This window comes from Pholcus phalangioides, unplaced genomic scaffold (assembly GCF_987345545.1).
Source record: "Pholcus phalangioides strain wild (caught in Gottingen) unplaced genomic scaffold, Ppha-v1.0 ptg000005l_1, whole genome shotgun sequence".
NCBI classification, from domain to species: Eukaryota; Metazoa; Arthropoda; class Arachnida; order Araneae; family Pholcidae; genus Pholcus; species Pholcus phalangioides.
Genome location: NW_028301598.1, coordinates 6066725 through 6092423, shown reverse-complemented (window position 1 = coordinate 6092423; position 25699 = coordinate 6066725). Strand labels below are relative to the sequence as shown.

Genomic DNA, 25699 nt, shown 5'->3' with positions numbered 1-25699 from the left:
GGTTCTGGAATTATTTCATCAACATCAAATTTTCATTACTTATGGAACTATTTATTTTATCAAGTCCTAATTCTCTAATGAATTCGAATACACGCGTTCATAATACCTCATTTATCTCATATATCCATCACAAAACCTTACATTGTCTCAGTGACGAGACACAGGACCGCATGTCACTTCAGTGACGAGTCACGGCGGTATAACTCTCGTCTTATATTCTCATAACCGAGTTCCTCAACATAATTCCACAGGTGACGTGACATCAAGCCGTAAATTGTCACAGTGAAAATAAAAAAAATTCAGTAACCCCCCCCCACCACCAAAGTTATCTTAAACAAGAGCCAAAAGAAGATAATTTTCTAATTATAACGTTCTCTATTCAGCACCAACTATCCTGATGCAATAGCTGAACTAATTTAAGGTCTTAATCAAACATTAAGATATAATCCCTTAAAAAATCGAATGGTATTGTTAATATGTTTCGTAAAACTCACGATTTGGCGCGAAAAGTTTGCGGAAACAGTCGCCAAGGCCTTAAAAAACTTCTTTCGCCGGGGGTGTTTGGCAAGGAGTTGTTATAGTTCCCTTGTCAACGGTGTATCTTGCTTGTTGTTGAGTTGAGATGATTACAATGGCATTTTGACAAAAGACGATGGTATCATTGGGAAAAGAGCTCATGGACTCGGCGGGGAATTCGCCAAGCTGAAAGAACAGAAAACGTGGGGAGAAATATTATTATAATTATTAAATTATAGCAGATATAAGGAATATAACATTGACGTTCGTAAGTAAATTTTCCATTCATTATTATCAGAAATTTCCATAATTTTGTATCAGCGAGTTCGCGTTTCTTAAGTTTCCTCTCAATCAGCGATTTTTATTGAATTTATTTTTTGAAATTTTTTTAAAAATAATTATCACTAGGATGAGAATTAAGAAAAAATAGAATATGGGCAATGATTATATATTATCGATCGAATAAAATTATAAGACTTATTAATTTATTTTTTCATTAAAATAATTTTATTAGTGGATAATTTTTCTTAAAATTAAAAGTAATTTATGTAACAAAAAGAATATTTATGTATGTGCAAAATTATTCTTAGGTTATAATTACACATTGTGAAATATATTTATAGTTTTTAATTCCAATATTTTTTCAAAAAATAAAAATTTTAAAAAGTTAATTTTTTCATGAAATTTTCATGAAATGAATTAATATAGAACAAGCAATTAAAACAGAATTTCATTATTTTTTCAAATTGGTTAAATTTAATTTGCTTTCTGAACAAGTCAGCGTTTCTGAAGTTTTCACTCGAACAACAATATTTCTTAAAATTATTGTTTTCACATCAAAGAAATAATTGCAATTAATAAATAATTATTATTAAATCATAAGTGATGTAAAGGATATAATATTGACGCATGGGTTAATGTAATTTACAGTTCTTTGTCAGATTTTTGAATAGAAATTGCTGTAATAAAATTTTGTATAAGCAATTTCACGTTTTTTTAAATTTTCATTGCTTCCTCTCGATAAGCGAGTTTTATTGAAAATTTATTAATTTTAAATTTAAGAAAGAATTATAAGATGAGCATTGGAAAATCAAATATGACTGATAATTATTGATAATGATTATTATACATTAGATTAGAAAATGAAATTGTAAGGTTAATTCATGAATTTCTTTAAAGAAAATAATTTCTTTAGTAATATATTTTGGTAGTTGAAAATTAAAAAAAAATTTCTACATGAAATTTTTACAAATAGTTATTTTAGAATAATTGTATATATATATATATATATATATATATATTCTCAGCGATTTTTATTGAAATTATTATTCTCTTAAATTTTTAAAATAATTATCATTAGCATGAGAATTAAGAAATAAAAAAATATGGGCACAAACACACTCGTATTGCACTCGATAGAAAAATGAAATTATCAGACACCAATTTGTGAATTATTTTTCACTGAAATAATTTTGTCAGCAATTTAAATAAGAAAGAGAATATTTTCGTAAACACCTAAAATTATTCTTTGGTTATAGTCATACGTCGTGAAATAATTTATTATATTTATAATTTCTAGGTAAATTTCAATAATTTTTTATAGATAATTTTTTTTCATTAATTGAAAAATAAAAAAAACCGTTTTTACACAAAATTCCGTGTTTCCGAAGAGATTCCTCTCGGACAACGTATTTTATAAAAATTATTACTTTTAAATTCAAGAAATAATTATAATCAAGATGAAAATGCAGAAAAATTATTATTAATGATAATTATTGACATTGATTATTACTCTGACAGTATTCGTTCGAGAAATTTTATTTTCATCAAAATACTTACTTTACTAATTTAGATTAAAGGATATTTATGTAATATGAAAACATATTTTTGATAATGTAATCGTATGTAAAATTATTTACTGGTCCAAATTCATTTTTACATGGAACTTTCATAAATTTAATTATCTTAAAATAATTATATAAGCATATTGTTTTAAAATTTAATTTGTTTTCTGTGCAATTTTAGGTTTTTTCTCATGCAATGATTTTTCTTAAAATTATTATTTTTAAATTCAAGAAATAACTATAATTAATATATTATTATTATCAACCTATAGGAGATATAAGGAATATATAATACACGTGCGTAAGTTAATTTATTGTTTGCATTATCATCAGAAATTTTCATTATCAACAATTTTGTATAAGCAATTTAACGTTTTTTGAGTTTCCTTCCGATCAGTGATTTTCATTGAACTTATTGTTTTCAAACTTTTGAAATAATTATCATTTGGATGAGAATTAAGAAATAAATAGAATATGAATAATGGTTATTACGCACTAAATCGAGAAAATGATATTATCAGGCATTAGTTTGTGGTATTTTTTTAATAAGTTTTTAGCGATTTATTTAAGAAAGGGATTGTATGTGAAAATAAATTTTGATTATCATACGTAAGATTATTCTTCGGTTATAATCACTTCAAAATAATACACATTATGAAATAATGTATTATATTTTTGTAACTTTTAGGTACATTTTCAACAATGTTATTAATTAAAAATTTACATATATTTCGTAAAAGCAATTTCACGTTTTTTAATAGATTCCTCTAATTCATTGATTTTTATTAAATTTATTATTTTCAATTTCAATAAGTAATTATCATTAAGATGAGAATTTAAAAAAATATATAAAGTGATCGATAATTATTGACAATGATTATTTCTCATTCGATACCAAACGAAATTATGTGATATAATTTGTGAATTTTTTTTTTTACCAAAATAATTTTTTGGTAATTTATATAAGATTAATATTTTTTGTATATATATACAGTGGAACTTCGGTTAACGAGATTAATTCGTTCCGCCAAGGCGCTCGTTATACGAATCACTCGTTATTCGAATCAAACTTTCTCATAGGAAATAATGGAAACTTGGATGATTCGTTCCACAATTATTCATTTACATGAAAATGACTGATAAAAACGTCATTCATCAATAATGCAACACAATAACAACATTATAAATAATACAACAAAGTTAACTTAGTCTACATATTAAAGAGAGGAAGACTATCGTTTAGGACGACTCATGCACTCACCGTCTGTAAACTTATTCTTTTTGTGTGACTTTAAAAGGAATCCTATTTATTACATTTGGTTTTACCTTTTTTTCTTGGAAATGGCAAATCGCACTATCGTTGGACAGATTTATTTATTTACTGCTGCAACTTTATTTGAGGTGATTCTTTTCAACACAAAGTTTTGTCCACATTCTTACGTTCTGTTCACCTCTTAATTCATTTGAACTAACGGACTCCTCATTTGCTTCTTCGTCTTCCTCAGACGGGATCCCGTGCATAAGCGCTTGCTATTGTATCAGTTCGTCTGTGGATATGACCATTTTCCTCCACTAGCTGTTCATGCACTTCCAGTCCCATGGTCTCGCTCAATGACACAAGAAAAAAGAATTCAGAAATGATGGTGGCTCTTGTTCATGAGCTAGCCCTGAAGTCACGTTCAATAATGTAATCAGTCCACAGTTTTCTCCAAGAAGAATAAAAAAAAAAAAATGCAAGTGCACATACGCGTGGTTGAAATGCTACATCTAGTTTCGTATCGTGAACAGTCACGTTCGTGTAAGGGTGTTCATTTTTCAAGTTAGGCGCGTTGACCCAAGATTGTAGGAAGAATATTTCTCATAATTTCACAGCACGTGTGTGGATGAAACCGAAAAACCATGAGCTCAATTGTGAAAACGTAAAAATAAATGAACGAAGTACAAAAGTTTCGCTCGTAATGCGAATCATCGCTCGTTAATCGAATCGAAATTTGTTCAAAATTTTTACTCGTTATGCGAATTGCTCGTTAACCGAAGTTCCACCGTATATATATATATATATATATATATATTACATTATGAAATCATTTATATTTTTTTTAGATTTTAGATATGTTTTCAATAATTGTTTGAATAAATCAAAAATTAAAAAAATTAATTTTTACACAAACTTTTTATGAATCATTATAGAATCACCGTAAAACAATTTTTAAAATTTTTAGATTTAATTTTCTTTTAGCGCAATTCCACGTTTTTCGTTTTTACTTTCGAACGATTTTCATTAATTATAATTATGTTTCTTAAATTCAAGAAATAATTAGAACTGAGATTAGAATATAAAAGAATTACTATTAATGGCAATTATTGACAATGATTTCTCTTCGAGAATATTTTGCTTTCACCAAAATAATTTCTTCAGTAATTTATATAAAAGAATACTTTTGTATAAGAAAATATAGTTTGATAATAATGTGTGAAATTATTCACTGATCAAAATTCATTTTTACATGAAATTCACATAAATTTAATTATTGTAAAATAATCGCACGAGCAATTTTTAAAATTTAAAAATTTAATTCGCTTTCTGCGATATCTTAAATGTCTGAAGAGTTTTCACTCGAACAAAGATTTTTCCTCTAAAATGACTGTTTTTAAATTCAAGGAATAATTATAATTAATATAATACTGAATTAATATAATACGTTGAAATATATGACATCCATATTTTTATGGGCATCTTTTTCTCAGCCATCTCGTTGGGTATTTTGCCTGTTGTGGCGTTGAATTTGTATTTGAATTATAGGAGATATGAAGAACATAACTTTGAAGTTCGCAAATAAATTGACTATTTATTATTGTCAGAAATATTTATAACTTTGTATAAGCCATTTTGTGTTCTTTAAGAGTTTCCGTTGTGCTACCGATTTTTATAAAAGTAATTATTTTTAAATTTATGAAATAATTATCATTACGAGGAGTATTTCAAAATAAATTTTATCGATAATTGTTGGAAATGATTGTTGCACATTGGATCGAGAAACGAAATTATCTGACGCATTAATTTGTGAATTTTTTTTAAACAAATTTTTTTAGTATTTCATATGAGAATATTTTCGTATATGAAAATATATTTTTGAGAATTATGTGTAAATTATTTACTGATTATAATAAATTACATTATGACGTAATTTTGAATATTTTAATAGTTTTTAGGTATAATTTTCAATATATTTTTCTGATTAATCAAAAATTGAAAAAATTCTTTTTCCATGAATTTTTCATAAATTGAATTAATTGTCGAATAATCGCAAAACAAAATTTAAAAATTTTTACATTCTGTTTTCCTTTTGCGCGATTCCGCCATTCTGAATAGTTTCTCCGCTATCGATGATTTTTCTTGAAGTTGTTATTTTTAAATTCAAGAAAAGGAAGAATATAAAAAAATTAATATTAATGATAATTATTGGCGGCGATTATTACATATTCAGTCAAGAAATAAAATTATCAATTTATGCGTTTTATTTTACTAAATATTTTTTTAGTGATGTATATATATTATAAAAATAGAATATAATTGATCATTGATAATTACCTTAAAACCTCTCTTTAGCGGATACCGGCGAGAGAAATAAATTCACCCGTTAAAGAGGGGAGGGGTGACCGTCATTCAGGGGTTTGAAATGCATACTTTCATTGTACAAGGGGAAATTATTATTTGGCCGTAAAAGAGGGGTGACTGCATCTTAGGGGCGTTCGTTAAGTGGGGTTTTATTGAATATATATATGTTACGGTAAAAGCCGAAAGTCGAGTTGGTAAAAGCCCGAAAAACGCTTGTAAACGTAACAAAGCTTATACACAGCACTTCGGTAAATGCTAACATTTACCAACTTTCATGAAAATTAGCAAAAATGCGAATTTTCTAATTTTCATAAATTTGAAAACTTGTCATTTATTAATCACAACGATCCCAATGTTAATTAAAATCAAAATTAGTTAAATAATTAATCATTCAAATTCGTGAAAATTAGTAAAAATTAGTCAAAAAAAAATATATATATTTTGCACATGGTAACAATACCTTATAAAAAATTAATCGCTGAAAAAAATTATATAACTTTTAAATATTGTTTCTGTAATTTATATGAAAATTTCAAAAATGTAATAAATTTGGTAAATGTAATTAAAATTGATGTTTATTAATGATAACTTTTGACAATTCAATCAAGAAATAGTTATCAATAACGTTAAGATATAATTTATTATATAACTTATGAATTATATATTTTATAATATAAACTAGGGGGGCTGTGCCCCCCCGCCACCTTTGGCGGCCAACCCCCCTTCCCCACCCCCACACTTCCCTTCACAACATATCTTGTTTATTTCGTCTCACTTCATCAGCGTGCTACGGAAAGTGACGTGTGAAAGCACCGCTTCCTGAAGAAGCGAATTTTACAATAATAAGCAACAAAAAACAAATGAGATTCATCAAGTACCCCCAGAAAACTTCCCCGTGGGAGTCCCCAGATTCAATTCGCTTAATTTTAGTGGGGGCATCAGACTGGATATATCTCGGGCTACCGATGTGTTGCGAATTTTACAACGTTAAACAACAAAAATCCAATGAGATACATCCAGGGGGGCCCCGAATTAGAACCTGAAACATTTTCATGAGGCCCTGACCTGGAAGCTTGTCGGACACCCCCTTGTGAGGGGCACGAAAATTTTTCATTTTTATCAATTTTACAACGAATAAAATACAGGGCCCCACATCCAGTAGCGGGGACACCAATTCGCATACTTTTAGTGGGGCCCCAGACTGGCTTTATCTCGGGCTTCCGCTGTTGCAAATTCTACAACAGAAAAGAATGAGATTCACCCAGGGCCCCCAAAATGAAACCTGTAAACATTGGGTCCCTACTTGGAAACTTGTCGGTCATCCACCGCTGCGCGTACCATGAAAAATTTTCATTTGTATTCGTTTTACCAACGAATAAAATCCAGGGCCCCCTCAACCAATTACCCGGGACACCAATTCGCATACTTTTAGTGGGGCCCCAGACTGGCTTTATCTCGGGCTTCCGCTGTTGCAAATTCTACAACAGAAAAGAATGAGATTCATCCAGGGCCCCCAAAATGAAACCTGTAAACATGGGGCCCCGACTTCGGAAACCTGTAAACATGGGGCCCCGACTTCGGAAACTTGTAAACATGGGAGCCCCGACTTGGAAACTTGTCGGTCATCTCGCGCTGCGAGTGCCGTGAAAAATTTTCATTTGTATTCGTTTTTTACCAACGAATAAAATCCAGGCCCACCCACGCAACTACCCGTGACAGAATACGCAAATTTTATGGGGACCCCAGACTGGATATATCTTGGGCTTTCGCTATCGCAAATTTTTCAACGTTAAAGCAGAAAGAAAACAATGAGATCGATCAAGGGCCCCTGGAAATGAAAACTTTTAAGTTCCCCATGAAGGTATACGTGCAATCTCCCCCTGGTACCCCGACCCAGGTGTTGGGAGCGCTGCATCAAAAATTTATCGTTGGTGAAAATCAATTACATAAAGAAAAATCTATTGTTTTGTTTTTTAGTTTTTTGCGTATAATTTATATAATTTATAAAAATTTTAAGAACTTAATAAAAAAGATTATTAATGATAATTTTTGACAATAATTATTGCACATTCCGTAGAGCAATCAAATCGCAAAAATTTCACACTGAGAAATTTATACAAAAAAAATAAAATAATTTATAATTGATAGTATAGTATAGTATAGAACCGAGCACGCCCAGGCTCTGTCGCTTTTGCGATGTAAGCTCATTGATCGTGAGATCGTGGGCGTGCCGGAAAAATAATTGTATATACTTTTTATATGAAAATAACACTTTTTTTTTTAAAAATATGATACAGTTGAATCCCGTTATAACGAACTCAAAGAGACCGGAGAAATCACTTCGTAATAACGAAATTTCGTTATAAAGGAATTTCAGGTTGTTTGCATTGTTCCTATGTGAACTTATTTGAGGTATTAGAAAAGTGTTCGTTAAAACGAGATTTTCGCTATAACGGTATTCGTTAAAACGGGATTCGACTGTAGTAATTTTTTTATAACTATATGAAAGAGCTAAGCAAGTTTTTAGGTATTTTTCTGTAATTTATGAAAATTTAAAAAATTTAATAACTTTAATTCTAATATTACAATTTCATTAATAATTCTAATTAATAATGTAATATGGTATTAGTTATATAATGTATTATCTAGTTATGCTAGCCTCTTCAATATTATTATTGGTTTTTACAAAGCCGTCAATAGTCGCGTCGAACTGATTCCATAGTTCTATAGCAAATTTTGGATCTCTCCTACGATTTTCTCATGTTGTCCTTCCAATCAGGGCCGTCGAAATAATTTACATCATGTAAATCTGTAGTACTCTGTAGCATCCTTCGGGAACGATCCGATATCTTCGATACATTTTTTATGACGACGACGTATTTGTGTCAGAAAGTTCTATAACCACACCTTATTTTCTGAATCATTTCGAATCTTTTTTGAAAGTACGTATGCCACATACAATAACAATACAATACAATACAAATACAGCGCCACAACAGGCAAAATGCCCAACGAGGTGGCGGAGAAAAAGATGCCCATAAAAATATGGATGTCATATATTTAAAAAAAAACAGCAACCCAATTAAAAATGCAATTAACACAAACTATAAACAATATATACACATGACAAAATATTATACAACGCCCATAAAGAATACTTATGGTTGTCTTATTCTAAGAATGGACAGAGCTTCTCGATTTACCCCAACATGTTTATCGTATTTCTTTTTAAACGTGTCAATTGTGTTACAATTTACTACCTCCGGGGGTAAGCTATTCCATTTATTAACAACCCTATTAGAGAAAAATTCCCCGCGACACCATAGCCTTGCATTGTCCCTCACCAACCGATACTGGCGCCCCCTTGTAAAAGCAGTCGATTGGCGGTGTACTAAAAGTTGAAAATTTTGAACACTTCGATCATATCTCCTCGACACCTGCGTTCATCCAATGTAAACATATTCAAAAAATGAAGTCTCTCTTCATAACTCAAGCCCTGTGTGCCAATAAGGACACGCGTAGCTCTTCTCTGCACCCCTTCAATCAAGTCTATGTCCCTCTGTAGGTATGGTCTCCAAAACCTTACAGCATACTCCAGTCCAGGACGAACTAAGCCTCGAAAAAGCGGAAGAATGACTTTAGGAGAACGCGAAGAGACCTTTTTGAAAATGAGACCAAGCATTCTATTCACTTTTTTGACCACCGCTGAACAATGTTCAGAAAACCTAAGCCGCTCGTCAATGAGAATTCCCAAATCGGTGACGCTAGTTGCATCCGGGATAGTGACACCATTCAACTCGTAAGAGAACCGTGGGTTGTTCGAACCAAAATGAGCGACCATGCACTTATAAACGCTAAACGTCATGCTCCATTCATTTGCCCATGCTGCAATCCTGTTTAAGTTGGTCTGGAGCAACTCCCTATCGTTTTGATTCCCGATTACCCCCATTAGCTTCATATCATCTGCGAATTTGCTAGTAATCCCATCGATATCCTGATCGAGTTTATCGATAAAAAGTGAAAAAAGTATGGGGCCAAGGACACTTCCTTGAGGAACTCCACTTGTGACGTCTGTTCAACCAGGGAATTCCCCGTTCACCATAACTCGTTGCGACCTATCTCTTAACCACGATTCTATCCAATTCAGCTAGTTGTCCCCAATTCCAATCTCGTGTAAACGCGTCAAGAGTTTACCATGTTGGACACGATCGAATGCCTTCTGGAAATCAAGGTAAACAACATCTACATTTTTGCCCTTACCCAAAGCCTTCGTCACGTGATCATAGAAGCAAAGGAGGTTAGTTACACATGACTTCCCCTTCCTGAACCCATGCTGATTATCCGACAATTCGCCATACGTGGGTTGCCAGGAGGGAGCATTTATCTTCTCAATGAAAAAAAAAAGTTATATCGTGCCACAGGGAGATTTTTTACGATATTTCACCATTAACATCTCGCGAGCAGCAATTTGGTGCCTCTGGGGCTAACTACAAGTATTTTAACATAACAGCGAAATCTCGATTCTCTAATGACAGTGTTAGGCCCTCCTCACACGGGGAAACTAAAGTTCGGCAACTGATAAGAGAAACCGTCTCCCGAAGACCAGTACGTATATCGCTCTAGACGCCCTCACACGAGGAAATTAGCGTCTTGGCGACGAAATATCGAACGCGACTCAATCACTTGGCGACTGACATGCTAGTCGCCGCCAACTTTTGTTGAAGAAACTAGAGAAACTGCCTTTGGCATTCCTTCATATTTTCGTCATGCGAGTTTGGACTCATATTGAAAAACAATCCAGAGTATATATATAATAAATTATCAGTTGAAAGAATATAATGAAATTTCTTCAGAATTTCAGTTCACAGGTAAATACACGATTTCTTTATTTAAATTGATATTATTTTGAAATTATAATCAAATCAGGGGCGTCGGAATTGTTTCGAAACTGGGTGTGTGTGCTCGTCTTTAGTTTTATATCGGAAAGTTTAATTTCTTAATCAATTCTGGGGTGCTCGGATCCATGCCACAAATTACCGTGGGTGCTTCAGCTTGCACCCCTGGCTCTGACGCCACTGAATGAAATGGTAAACCAGGACTGTCATTTCAACTTTTTTCGGGGGGGGGGGGCAAAGAACATATACTCACTGTATGTACGTATATATACTATTTATAGTGTATTTTTGAAAGCCGGGGGTGGGGGGCAATAGCCCCCTGATCCCCCTAGATGTCGGGTCTGTGGTAAACACATGGGCCCACCCGGGCACTCCCCCGCTGGGGCGATTTCAAAAGAAGATGGAGCGTCACAAAAATTATATCTGGTAAAAAATTTCAGGAATAACCAAATGAATTTGCCAAGTAGGATCTCAGGAAAAAAATACATGGCTGGGAGCCCCCATGTTGCTCTTAAGACGGCCTTGGATAAGAACCTGCAGAAAATTTCAAAATACTGTCTACTTTTACATGTACCTAAACAAGCACGTGTTCCATAGGGATGGTCCCTGATTTTCCCCCTTGCTTGGAATGTCTGTAATCTAGGTCACGTACACGCACATCTGTGTGTGGGAGTATTCGGGGAAAATCATTCCCTGAAACATAAACAACAATTCATGTGTTGTTTGTCTCTAGTTTTGCCTATTAGTACGATTCGTTTCATCTCATGAAACTACTTAAAATTCTGCGTGACAATATTTTAACTAATAAACAATAAAAATATATTAAATCCAACATATATAGGTACTGAAAGGCACATTTATAGAGGAAAAACAGACATTTTATTGCGAATTTTTTTTCCGAATGAAACATGAAATTATACCAAAAAATTATCTAATTTTTACCATTTTATTGTCATTTCAAAATGATATCAATTTAAAGAATGAAATTTTGTATTTACCTGTGAGCTGAAATTCTCTTTAGCAATTTCACGTATAATAGAAATTATTTTTCTTATTTATTTGTTTCGATTTTTCCTAACCCGGTTAACAAGATAGTACCGGAAGATAAGAAGGAAAACTATAGACTGTGCTGTTTTTACTCAGTTTCCCGGGCTTTGAATATTTTTTTAGTAGCGCCGTGTGAGGGAGAACGGGCAACTCAACTCGTTCTAGTCAACTCAACTCTCAAGTTGAAGCAACTCGAACTCGATTTTAGTTTCCCCGTGTGAGGAGGGCCTTAGTCAAAAAGGCGATATCGCCCCTCCCGAGTCACTGGAACGGTTCGGGGAGCTAGAAAATACAGGTAAAAGCTAAGCTTGAAAAATCGAATCAATCTGAAAACAGCGAGCGTAGTTCAGACTCGCCACCAATTTCTCAAGAAGAGGGCAGTCGGATAAATAATTTCAGAAAACTTCGCTGCGAGAGTCCCGTTGAATATAATTACGTACAACGAGTTGAAAAACATAAATCTGTCTTTTCAAACTTTCGACGGCACACACAATACAGTTTTTTTAAGAATGTTTTGAACTGCCTCGCGGATACACTTCGCCAGACAAAGGGTCTAAGCAGCACCTCCTAGAGATAGAAGACTTTTTCACTGTTTGCCATAAACGTCATTCAGACTACCTAGCAAGTTTGCTACATTTTGAAACACAGGATCCTATTTCGTTTCTTCTTATTTTGGCGTAGAATCTTCCTGATTGGCTCACAAATACCGCATAGTGATTGGATGTGGGGCATAGAAATCGCCAATTCTGAACCCGATCTCATTTCTTTTCCTCACAACGATGATACTGGCACTAGCAGGGAATTTTTTTCCCCTGAATATTCTGAGGGAAAATGAACTACTTACTGACGTTACAAGCAGACTGCGGAGGCCTTCTATCTCTAGGAGGTGATGGTCTAAGACCGGGGTCTTCAAACCTTCAGACGTTGCGGGCCAAATTAGACTTTTTACGAAGCTCGCGGGTCATACCGCGGTATTCTCGGTTATTAAACAGGGTTCCTCACACACACACAAAAATTTTAACACTATTTACTTATTTCTTTCATTAAATTTGAATTTTTATTCATTTTGAGAAATATACTTTACTTTTTTTTATTAAAACGAACAAACACAAATTACCAGATACAAATACAATATACAAATACAAACATATGTTACACGACACAAAACACACACACATGTAATACATACACTATGCAGCCCCAAAGGACTGTAAAGTCCATTAAATAATAATAAAGTTCATAAATAAATAAATTTATTAATTAATACTTTGAAATAGTTTATTATTAAGAGAAAAAAAAACCAATATATATAAATATATAAATACAGTATTCTACTCAAGGGATCGCTTGATCCGTCCAGAGTATACAAACATAAATTTTTCTGTAGTGGCAAACACTTTCATATAGGCTACTAACAAGTACTAAGCAAAATACAAGTATAGAGATAGACAAATATTTCAAAATCCTAGGTGACACAACACTGTATACTGGGGGCCGAGACGTACCTTCCTATTGTAGTAAAATATTAATATAATTGATAATTAATTTTTTGAAAGCTCTTAATTCATTTTCATATTTTATTTCATCTGGCAGGTTATTAAAATATAATGGAGCCAAATATATGAATTGCTTTTGGGTTAATGTTTTTTTAGGTTGTATAATATTATATTGAAAACCTCGACGGAGACGTGCGTTTGTTGGGCATTGCTTGATTTCAAACCAAGTAGGATTTTTATAAATAAACATTAGACTTCGGTATATATACAATTTTTCAATATTAAATCTATAGTCTGATTTATAATTATAGGCAGATGGTGTAGGGTTACAAGAGGAAATAATATTTATAGTTTTTTTCAGAGCACTTATTAAAACATTTAAATTGGACTCATAATCACCTCCCCAAACACATATAGCATACTGAATAAGTGAGTAGAACCAAGCAAAATAAAGTGTATGAATAAATTGAGGAGATATAATATTTTTTAAGCAATATAAACGAACATTCATGTATTTTATTTTGTTACTAAGTGCAGCTGCATGAGAGTTCCATTTCAAATTTTTGTTTATAGTGACTCCTAAATATTTATACTCTTCAGTTTCCGAGACAATCGGACAAAAACATTGGTCATCAGAACATCCCAACTCATGGCATCGAATTATAAGTGTTTCAATATTTCTATTATATAATTGAAAATTTATGTATTTAGTTTTGTTGAGATTCAAGGTTAACTTATTATGCCTCAATCAAGTGTTAATTTTTGTTAAATCTTCTTCAGTATCAGATTTCAGCATGGTATATGTTTGTTCTGACAAAACAATAGCTGTGTTATCGGCATAGCTAATCAAATCACCATGTAGATCCAGGTTATTGATATCATTAACAAAGATTAGAAATAAAATCGGTCCAAGAACAGAACCCTGTGGGACGCCAGTTTTAATAATCCTGTATGTACCTATTGTATCATTTATTTTAACTGCTTGCATTCTATTTGACAGATAAGTTTTAAACCAGTGATAAGTGTTGCCTCTCAGACCTGAACAATATAACTTATGCATAAGAATTGGATTATCGACACTATCAAAGGCTTTTTTTAAATCTAAAAACATAGCAAAGGTTCTTTTGCTCTCGTTAATACTTTCATATACTTTTGCTGAAAATTTCAAAATTGCCATCTCGGTATTCTTATTTTCAAGAAAACCGAACTGATTGCTCGAAAAAAAATTTAATTGATTTAGAAAATTTATAATTTTGTGTTTCATTATCTTTTCCAAAATTTTCGAATTTTGTTCAATTCATTATTTCTTTTATTAAATCTGAAGTTCCTCCGATGATTCTGAAATTATTTCTTTCAGTAATTCTGTAATTATTTTTTTTCATCGATATCATAGATTTTCATAACTTATATGAAATGGTTATTATTTTTCCGATAATTATAAAATTATTTCCTTCATTCAGGTGTTTTTCAGCATTTTCTATGAATTCTGTAATTATGTATAAATTTTGGCTGCTGACATTCGTCTCTCGAAATATGTACACAGTATGTAGACCTATACGCGAAATCTCATAGGTCTCAAAAAGTGTTTTTTCTCCGGGTCCCCCGAATTCGTTACGGCGCCGGCTCTTTTTAATGTACCAAATGCACAGCATTACTATTGAACCTGAGAAGTATCTCGCAGTTCTAATTACAGATTTCAGTGGCCAGAGCTGTTTAACGGATTTTCTTTTGGAATTTATTCGTTTTTCTATTCAAAGTAGCTATTTTCTAAAAATGGTCGTTGGGCCACAGAAAAAAGTTCAGCGGGCCACATTTGGCTTGCGGTCCATGGGTTGAAATCCCTGGTCTAAGGCATACATGCTCAACACATGGACCGCGGGCCAAACGTGGAGACCTCGGAGTCAGTAGAAGTTATACACTAAAAAGGGCTCCGCGAATCAAGAAAGGTTGAGAACCATTGCTCTATAGCAGGGGTGGCCAACAGCTGACCCATGCGGTCTGTGACAAGGTAAAAGTACCGTGAAAAAAATTCAATTTGTGATCATTATTTGAACTATCGGTTCCAACAGCACATATTTCTTGATCAACAAACTGCTTACAAACTTCTTATTTCTCGTGACGAAATTAATTTAATAACTAATTAATTAATTCAATTAATAATGGAGCGGCTTATACACCGAAGTTGCACCGCTGATGCGGCCCAAGACGCTATAGCTGACCATTATGTTGGCCCGCGAACAGAAAGAAGTTGGCCAACCCTGCTCTAGAGCATTCTTTTGGTCAATCACGTGCTTGCACAATTTCGTTCACTTAAGGTCAATTCTCCGCGAATCCCACCCCCAAACCCGTAGTATGAGCAGGTCAATTTCAACGCCCTCCTTCCATTAAGTCCAAAATGAATTGTCTCTCAGAATTTGCATGCCATAAGGAAATTGAATAAATTGCAATTTCGCAACACAAAATGTTATTTATGCATTGGGCAGTAAATGAAAATGATTTCGAGGATCCCTTACATAGTACTCACGGACCACAGGTTGAAAAACACTGCTCTAGGTCATTCTGTTGGTCATTTACTCACCTAGTCATTCGCTCTCTGGGCAGAGGTGGGTTCATGGATAAGTTTCACGGACTATACAAATTTCACTGCTCTTCTCCCGTTCTGTTAATCTTTTTTGGTCACTCATTACTCAAATTCACCGTCTACCTAAACTTTCTGCGCTGGGCTATATATCTCTCGTGAGCACCCCCGTAAATACGCCACTCATGTGTGTAGCGGCCTTTAGTGGGAGCCATGTTTTGACTTGGTGGTGGTGGCCCTTAGTTAAGATAGTATCTATCATACACTAGGGATATACGGGGTGTTCAATCGTTGGTCGTAGAGGCATGGTTCCAATTTAAAAAAAATTCTCAAAAAAGTGTCCAAGAATGACCCTGTACCAGTTTCGAGAGTGAAAATACAGTGTGTCATAAAATAAAAAAAATCTATGCTTTCATATGGTCACCCTGTTTATTAACTTTCAGTTCAAAAATTGTTGCCCTAGCTCTCCTGAGACCACAAGTTTGAGCACAGGGTGTGCTCAATAAAAAGTTAGTTTCTATATTGCAATGACTATACAACCCCTTGTAACATGAATGACGCATCTGAGGTCCACACGTTATTTGGATACTTTTTCTAATTGGACGTATGCCTCTAGGATCAACAGTTCGCCAGTAAAATGGGGCAAGTGGAATTATGGAATCACTCTGTATAGCCCGGTTCATAGACGATCTCATATTCAAAAAAAGACTGAGCCCGTTCAAGTCAGTCGACCATATTGGAATAAGAAAACACCATCCAACGGCTACGGAGAAGGTTCAGTAATTCATAAGGTGCAAGTATCATATCATTTCATATCAAACGATTTTATGGCCGTTACATTATAACTTAAGCTCGAATAATCGCTTAATAGCATCAAACGAGACAAAAGCTTTCATTATTATCATTATTTATAGGATCCCAGACGCTTCAAACCCAAGGAATAAACGGCAATTTTCGCCCAGTAGCCGAGAAACAATTTTTCCCATGGCGAAAAAATATATGCGACTCTGTTTATTTTTTCTTTTCCCTGCTTCTATTCCGATTGTGTTTTCTTCGGGAGAATGTCGTAAATTTCATTTCCTCGCCTTTTTGCAAATTTGCTGAGTCTTGCCGAGTCTCGAGACGCAAAACAAAAGCAACAAAACACATACGAACACATCAAAATATATCACTGGATTTTCTTTCTTTTTTCCTTTCACGTGAATAAGCTGGCCGTTGTGTTGAACTTGGGAAAAGAAGAGGATTCTTGAATGAAATACCAAAGTTTATTGTTTGTGTGTGTGTGTATACATTCCGAGTATAAAAGTATTTTGTTGTCGCAGCAGCGAGAAAATGATGTTTCCTCTCCCCTCTCTCACAATATATATAATCTTTAGCTATAACATATATATTCGAGAAATATTTTCATTTCCGTTTTTTTTTCTCGTGTAGAGTCACTGGAAATTTTTTTTCACGGCAGTCAGGCGCAGATCCGGGGAGGGGAGGGGGGGACGATGGGAAAGAGGGTCATTCCAAGAGTCGAATAATACGGGAAAATATTTGTGCCCCTTTAAAAAATACAGGAGGATCCAACGTACCGACATAATAACTCGCCTCTTCCGACAAATCGCCTTGGTTACGTGCTTGCTTTCGTAGATGAAGATGTTTGTCTCGGCTTCATTAGCAGATGAAGATGCCTGTCTCCACGCCATTCGAAGCCAAAGACGTCTGCCGGCGCTTCTCATTAGCAGCTGAAAATGCCCGCCTCCGCTTCATTCGGATTTGAAGAGGTATGCCTCTGCTACATTCGCAGCTGAAGACGCTTGCCTACGCTTTATTAGAGAGCAGCTGGAATTGCTCACCTCCTCTTCATTCGAAGCTGTTGCCTACGCTTCATTAGCAGATGAAAATACCTGCCTCTCCTTCATTAGCAGATGAAAATACCTGCCTCTCCTTCATTAGCAGCTGAAAATGTCCGTCTCGGCTTCATTAGCAGAAGAAGATGCATGCTTCCGCTCCATCAGCAACTGAAGATGACCGCCTTCTCTCCATTAGCAGCTGAATATGCCTGCCTCCTCTTCATTCGCATACGAAGATGTATGACTACACTTCATTAGCAGCTGAAGATAGCCGCTTCCGATCCCTTTGCAGCTGACAACGTCTGACTCCTCTTCATTTGCTTTTGAAGACATATGCCTCCGCTACATTCGTAGCTGAAGATGTCTGCCTCTGCTTCACTACCAGCTGAAATGTCTGCCACCGTTTCATTAGCAGCTGGCGATACCTGCCTTCTCTTCATTAGCAGAAGATGACTCGCTTCATTTATTCAAACTCAAAATATAATACATGAGGATACGTACAGTTGAACCCCGGTGTAACACAACCATTTGTCTCGCACATTTCTGGCGCTATAGCGAGTTTGGAGTTAAATAGGATCACAAATTAACGTGTGTAATCCCTCTACATCAGTGATTCCCAACGTGGGCATATACGCCCTCCGGGGGCGATGGAATATTCGTGGGGGGAGCGGTACAAGCTACGGGTATAACATGGGATTTTATGGGTTAGATTGCGTTGGGGGCGATGGGAGAAAAAATTTCTGAAGAAGGGGTTGATGGGACAAAAAAGGTTGGGAAACTATGCTCTACATGGAAGATTTGTTCACTGAAAACTTTTGGCGCTAAATCGAAAGAGAGGCTACAACGGGGTTTGACTGTATTTTGATACATGGGATTTTTTCATGTGGAGTATCTGAAAAGAATATGTGGAATATGAGCAAAGAGAAGAAAATAGACCTATTGGTTTCACTTCCGTTAAAAAATAAAAAATTTGGAGAATTTTTTTTATGTTTCTCTATCGAAAAAAAAAAAATGAATTAGAGAAACTGCCTTCTACGCTCTGTCCGTAGCTGAAAATGTCTGCCTCCACTCCATTCACAGCCGAAGATGCCTGACCCCACTCCATTCACAGCCGAAGATGCCTGACCCCACTCCATTTGTAGCTGAAGATGCCTGACTACTCCATTCGCAGCTGAAGACGTCTGCCACCGCTTCATTAGCAAATGAAGATGCCTGCTCTCTCCATTCGAAGCAGAAATACCTCGGCTTCATTACCAGATGCACGGTGTCGACCTCCGCTTCAGTTACAGCTACCTCCGCTCAACTCGTAGCTGAAGATGCCTGCTCCGCTCCATTTGCAACTGAATATGTCTGCTCCGCTCCATTTGCAACTGAATATGTCTGCCCCGCTTCGTTAGCAGCCGTGCAACATCGGGAGCCACAGCTTGGTAAGGATTGGCTGAATTGCATGAAATCAGGTCGGAACGAGCGGCCCACAGGAACACCACTAATGCTGCTTGATGGGGGGGGGGGGGCCTGGATAGTGCCCTCATCATGGATAAAAAGAGGAAAGAGGGCTGGATGTGCCGGACCGGGTGGCCTTCGAATGTATCTCGAGGGCTTCCCGGTCGGACACCCTCAGCACTCTCCAGCACGGACCAACTCAACCGAGTAAATGGCTAATATCCCTAGCGGGACAGAGCCAGGTCCCTGCCTGGTAAGAAGAAGAAGCTGAAGGTGTCTGCCACCGCTCCATTCTAAGCTGCGGATGTCTGCCACCTTCCGCTTCATTAGCAGCTGAAAATGTCTGATTCTGTTTCATTAGTAGATGAAGAAGCCTGCGTCGTCTTTATTAGCAGATGATGATGCCTGCCTTTGCTCCACAAGAAGCTGGAGATGTCTCTCTCTCTCTCTCTTTGCCTCGGCTTCATTTATACAAGTTCAAAATACATGAAGATACATATTTTAATGTATGGGTTATTTTTCACGAGGAGCATCCAAAAATAATAAAATTTCTATGGTTCGTTCCAAAATTAATGTGGAATATGAGCAAAGAGAAGAAAATAGACCTATTGGTTTCACTTTTGTTACAAATTAAAAATTGAGGGAGAAAAAATTGTGAGAAATTTTCGACTCTCTGTATTGTACCGAAATAAATTTACCCAAAACGTTTACATGTAAACTCTCTGAGATGTGTCGTTAATTAAAATTCTTGAATTCACACTTTTTACGACCATCTTGCGTTGTGTAGAAACTTAGCGCGCGAAAAAACGGAAAAAAACTCTAGAGTATCAATGTCTGATATTTTGACGAGTTTTCATCAAAATTTATTAAGGTAAATTTCTTTCTGTAATATAACAAGCGGAAGTTTTACTATTCGGTGTTTTTGGATTAGAAGCCGTATAAAAATTGCAATTTTCACATTATGTGAGAATTATTATTCGACACGAGATGAATTCATCGCAATTTGTTACTCATACATTTTTTCAAATTATTCTAAAATTTGGAATCAACCATAAAATTTTGGCAGCTTTTAGACAATCTACGGTAAATTATTACGAAAGTTAGATTTGAAATCAGCCGTGAAGTTATTACGAGAATTATAGTTTTGAAATTAATCATGAAACTACTCACAGAAATTTATGGTTTTGAAATTAATCATGAAACTACTCGCAGAAATTTATAGTTTTGAAATTAATCATGAAACTACTCGCAGAAATTTATGGTTTTGAAATTAATCATGAAACTACTCGCAGAAATTTATAGTTTTGAAATTAATCATGAAACTACTCACAGAAATTTATAGTTTGAAATTAATCATGAAACTACTCACAGAAATTTATGGTTTTGAAATTAATCATGAAACTACTCACAGAAATTTATGGTTTTGAAATTAATCATGAAACTACTCACAGAAATTTATGGTTTTGAAATTAATCATGAAACTACTCACAGAAATTTATAGTTTTGAAATTAATCATGAAACTACTCACAGAAATTTATGGTTTTGAAATTAATCATGAAACTACTCACAGAAATTTATGGTATTGAAATTAATCATGAAACTACTCGCAGAAATTTATAGTTTTGAAATTAATCATGAAACTACTCACAGAAATTTATAGTTTGAAATTAATCATGAAACTACTCACAGAAATTTATGGTTTTGAAATTAATCATGAAACTACTCACAGAAATTTATGGTTTTGAAATTAATCATGAAACTACTCACAGAAATTTATGGTTTTGAAATTAATCATGAAACTACTCACAGAAATTTATGGTTTTGAAATTAATCATGAAACTACTCACAGAAATTTATGGTTTTGAAATTAATCATGAAACTACTCACAGAAATTTATGGTATTGAAATTAATCATGAAACTACTCACAGAAATTTATGGTTTTGAAATTAATCATGAAACTACTCACAGAAATTTATGGTTTTGAAATTAATCATGAAACTACTCACAGAAATTTATGGTTTTGAAATTAATCATGAAACTACTCACAGAAATTTATGGTTTTGAAATTAATCATGAAACTACTCACAGAAATTTATAGTTTTGAAATTAATCATGAAACTACTCACAGAAATTTATGGTTTTGAAATTAATCATGAAACTACTCACAGAAATTTATGGTTTTGAAATTAATCATGAAACTACTCGCAAAAATTTATAGTTTTGAAATTAATCATGAAACTACTCACAGAAATTTATAGTTTTGAAATTAATCATGAGACTACTCACAGAAATTTATAGTTTTGCAATTAATCATGAAACTACTTGCAGAAATTTATAGTTTTGCAATTAATCATGACACTACTAGCAGAAATTTATAGTTTGAAATTAATCATGAAACTACTCACAGAAATTTATAGTTTTGAAATTAATCATGAAACTACTCACAGAAATTTATAGTTTTGAAATTAATCATGAAACTACTCACAGAAATTTATGGTTTTGAAATTAATCATGGAACTACTTACAGAAATTTATAATTTTGCAATTAATCATGAAACTACTTGCAGAAATTTATGGTTTTGAAATTTGTCCTTAAACTACTTACAGAAATTTATAGTTTTGCAATTAATCATGAAACTACTTACAGAAATTTATAGTTTTGAAATTGATCATGAATTTTTTTTAAAAATTAGTTTTGAAATGAATCATGAAACTACATACACAAAAATCATTATTTTGAAATTAGTAACGAAACTACTTACTAATCTTTGCTTTGAAATTAATCATGAAACTGTTGCATAAAATTTGCTTACTTTTTTCTTATTTTACTCAGGCACACTTTTGTGGAAACATCCGGTACATAAATTTCAGCTAAAAAAATATACATTTTCATAGTTTTTGCATTCACTGAAGGAGAAAAAACCTCAAGGGAGGGAAGAAGAAAAAAGAAAAAGAGTAGATTAAGACTAAGTCAAAAAAGTGATTAGTTTTTGAGTAAAAATTCATGTTGAGAATACTAACAACCTTGTCCAGCGCAAGCTAGAATGTTCACGATTCAGGGTCAAAGGCACTGCCAGATTGTCATTCGAGAACCGCGATGGCATAATTTAACACTTAGTTCCGTCGTCTAATTGATTTTGCGGGCGTTACTATGTAGTAGGCGTCACGCAGAGGTCACCGGAAACAAACATAACATTTGACTGGTAACGCCTCGTGCACGCGCTGCTGATAATGATGTATATGTTACGGTGAATGTGATAATTCGGTTGTTTTACATAATTACCGGTGATTATGCATACTTACCAATCGCCTTCGTAAGTTTGACAAATTTATCACTTTCACCGGCGGTTATGCGTAATGACAAAGTGTCGTTGTCAAATTTGATAAATATCAAAAAAATAATCACTTTTACTGGAGATTATGCATATTACCCAAGCGTCGTTGATAAATTAGATAAATGCATGAAATTTATCGCCTTTATCTGTGATGATGCATAATACCCAGGTGCAATCAGCGAATTTGATAAATATGAAAAAAAATTCCAAATGAGTCTAGTTGTGTATGTGTGATGAGTATCATCGAATCCGGATATAATGATAAACAAACTTTACGATCGTACCCCTATATAATAATACAATACATGTATGAATTATCATGTATAGTACACAGTATATCATATGGTACGATTTATCGCGTTCACCAACGACGCGACGCTTGGGTATTATGCATAATCACAGATAAAAGTGATTAAATTTAGGGTAATTTATCAAACTTACCAAAATGCTTGGCGATTATGCATAATAACCTGGAAAACATATACTAGGGAATAAAAGTTCGGCGGCGCTATATATAATACCTTTTAGAATTTTTTTTTTCTTCATTAAGCCATTGTTGAGGTCTCTTCCATGATATCTTGTCTAAATCGTCTAAGTCTACATGTCACTACGGAGGAACAACTAGTTTAAGACGGTGATAAGGAGGGTGTCCCATGAATCAGTAAGTATAGTGAAACCTCGCTACAACGATCTTCGATACAACGACAAATCCCTCTGCAACGATATTCTGCGGCCAAAGAAAAATCCCCCTTCATGCGAATAACTTTTTTCATAAATCGCATCCGAATATACCAATTCCGTCAACTTTTGCGAATTATTATTATACTACAGTTAATCCTCGATATAACGATATTCTGCGGACAACGAAAATTTATCGTTGTAGAGGGATTATCGTTACATATCGAAAAGCATCAGTTTAACATTAGAGCATAAGCATTGAGAAATAAGACTCGAAAAAATATCGTTGCAGAGGGATTTGTCGTTGTATCGAAGATCGTTGTAGCGAGGTATCACTGTATTCACTGATTCAAGGGACACCCTGTGCTTACCACCGTCCTAGACTAGTTGTTCCTTCATATCGACATATAGACTCGGGCAAGATTTCATGCAAGAAATTAATGATGCCTTCATTAAGAAAAATTCTAGATTAGATTCTTGAAGATTATTTTAGTGCCCCGACCCCTGTGAAAACATGTATATTGCATATTCTAAAATGGGCATTTTCACTTGCCTTTCACAATTTTTTGGCGATAATTTGAGATGCCTCGTATGAATACTTTTCTACCGGAATACCTTTCGCCGGCCGGATGGAACAACTTGGCGGGACGCATTTGGCCCGCGGTAGTGCACCGCTGTTCGAGAGAAAGTCATGATATGCTTTAGTACGCGCAGTGCTGTCTTAACGCATGGGCCCACCTGGGCACGGCCCGGGGACCTCAAGAGAAGACGGGCCTCAGAAAAACGAAAAGTAGTTGAATGTTTCGAGAAGTTACCAGCTAGGGCCTCAGAAAAACCACTTGGCCCAGGGGCCCATGATGCTCTTAAGACGGCCCTGAGTACGCGTCTTGAGCATGGAGGGGACTTTACGAGGCATATTGAGGAAGCGCTATTTATAGGTGATCGCCTCAGGTCCAGTAATAACAGTTTCACACACATTAGTGTTATAATTTTTCACACCCCAGTTTCGAAACTATGGTTTTACGAACATATGATACACAGGTGCCCCGGCACCACTGGCCCTTGAAAGATTCCGTTTTGCACGATATTTGATTCACTTGGCCTCGTTCCCCCCCTTCCCCCGATCCTTTGTGATAAACGAAGGTAGAAAAGAAAAGAAAGATATAAGAAACGGTTATACGACTTGCGGTGACTTGTCTATGTTATCTTCGCGTATTGATATTAACATTTCTGAACTTTGCTGTTATCCCCATAAGGGGCGCTAGTTTTCATAAGGAAAACAAATTATTATATTTAATCTGCATTCACAGCCATATCTATACGCAAAATCGCTAAGCAGATGGCGAAGAATGGATAAAGGGGGTATGGGCCGCTACCACAGTGAATTCTGGGACCCCAATAGAAATGTCATCTCAATGTCAAACTATGGTTTTATAGTTTCCAAAAATATAATGATGTGCAATCAAGATTCATTCAGCGGAGTAGTACTATACAGTATTAGTAATGATTATCATCTATCATAGATGGCGCCAACGGGATGATGGCGACTGAGGGCACCAGGAAGAAGTCAACTTCCCTCCGAAGCACGACAAGGATTTTGCAAGTGGTTATGATGATCACCACTTTCGAATATCTCTACGGCGTAAGTATCGACAATGACGGCGATCTTGTGACCATCCTCGAACTGGTGTCGCATAGTCATCCTCATCTCATATCCAATGACGTGGGACTCGACCCCAGCAAAGGAGGTGAGCTCTTTCATGCTACATCTTAACATACAACATCCGTAGGGCTGATGAAAAAAAAAAACCCATTCGATGATGCCGTAGTTCCAATCTGTTTAAATTCTGCGAAAAAAATTTGTTTCGAGTCGATGTCAAACTGAAAGTCATCACTGGAAGAACAGAGTGTCACACATCCTTATATAAGGCATAGAACTTCCGAATATTTTAAAATATTCTCAAGGAAAGGGTCCCAAGGTGACGTCCTCAAAAAATTAGGAAAAAAATTTAAATACATTCATCTCACCCTGAAACACATAAAAACAGAGAAAAAATTAGTGGCAGAGTGCAATTATTAAAACCACAAAGTATTATTAAAAAATGACAACATTTGGCTACTCATCGCCTCTCGTGCTTCTTGGCGAATTACCTGTAAAAAACTTCTTTTCACTCTTTCACAGTTTAGTTTTATTTCTCTTTTTTTCCCCTTTCTTTGTCTGCGCTGTACTTGATCATGTGTAGTTTGGATGACGTCACTCTAACTTTCTTGGGTTGTTGGATTTTTATATTCATTCTTGGCCTCTATTGGTGTTCAAAATATTAATATTTACAATTTTGTTTTGAGTGACCCGCAATAATTCTACCGAAGATTTCATGCTTTTGTGCATTGTGCATATTTATATGAAT

General features: G+C 34.7%; 1 protein-coding gene across 1 annotated transcript in view; it reads left to right on the top strand.

Moving 5' to 3' along the window:
- The first annotated feature begins 577 nt into the window (after positions 1-577).
- Positions 578-25699, top strand: part of LOC149085786 (protein tolkin-like) — a 57001-nt gene continuing 31879 nt past the window's right edge. The window contains exons 1-2 of the mRNA XM_089232185.1: positions 578-784; positions 24815-25039. Coding sequence (XP_089088311.1) covers positions 24829-25039 — 211 coding nt within the window. The 5' untranslated portion in view covers positions 578-784; positions 24815-24828. The remainder of the gene's footprint in view (positions 785-24814; positions 25040-25699) is intronic.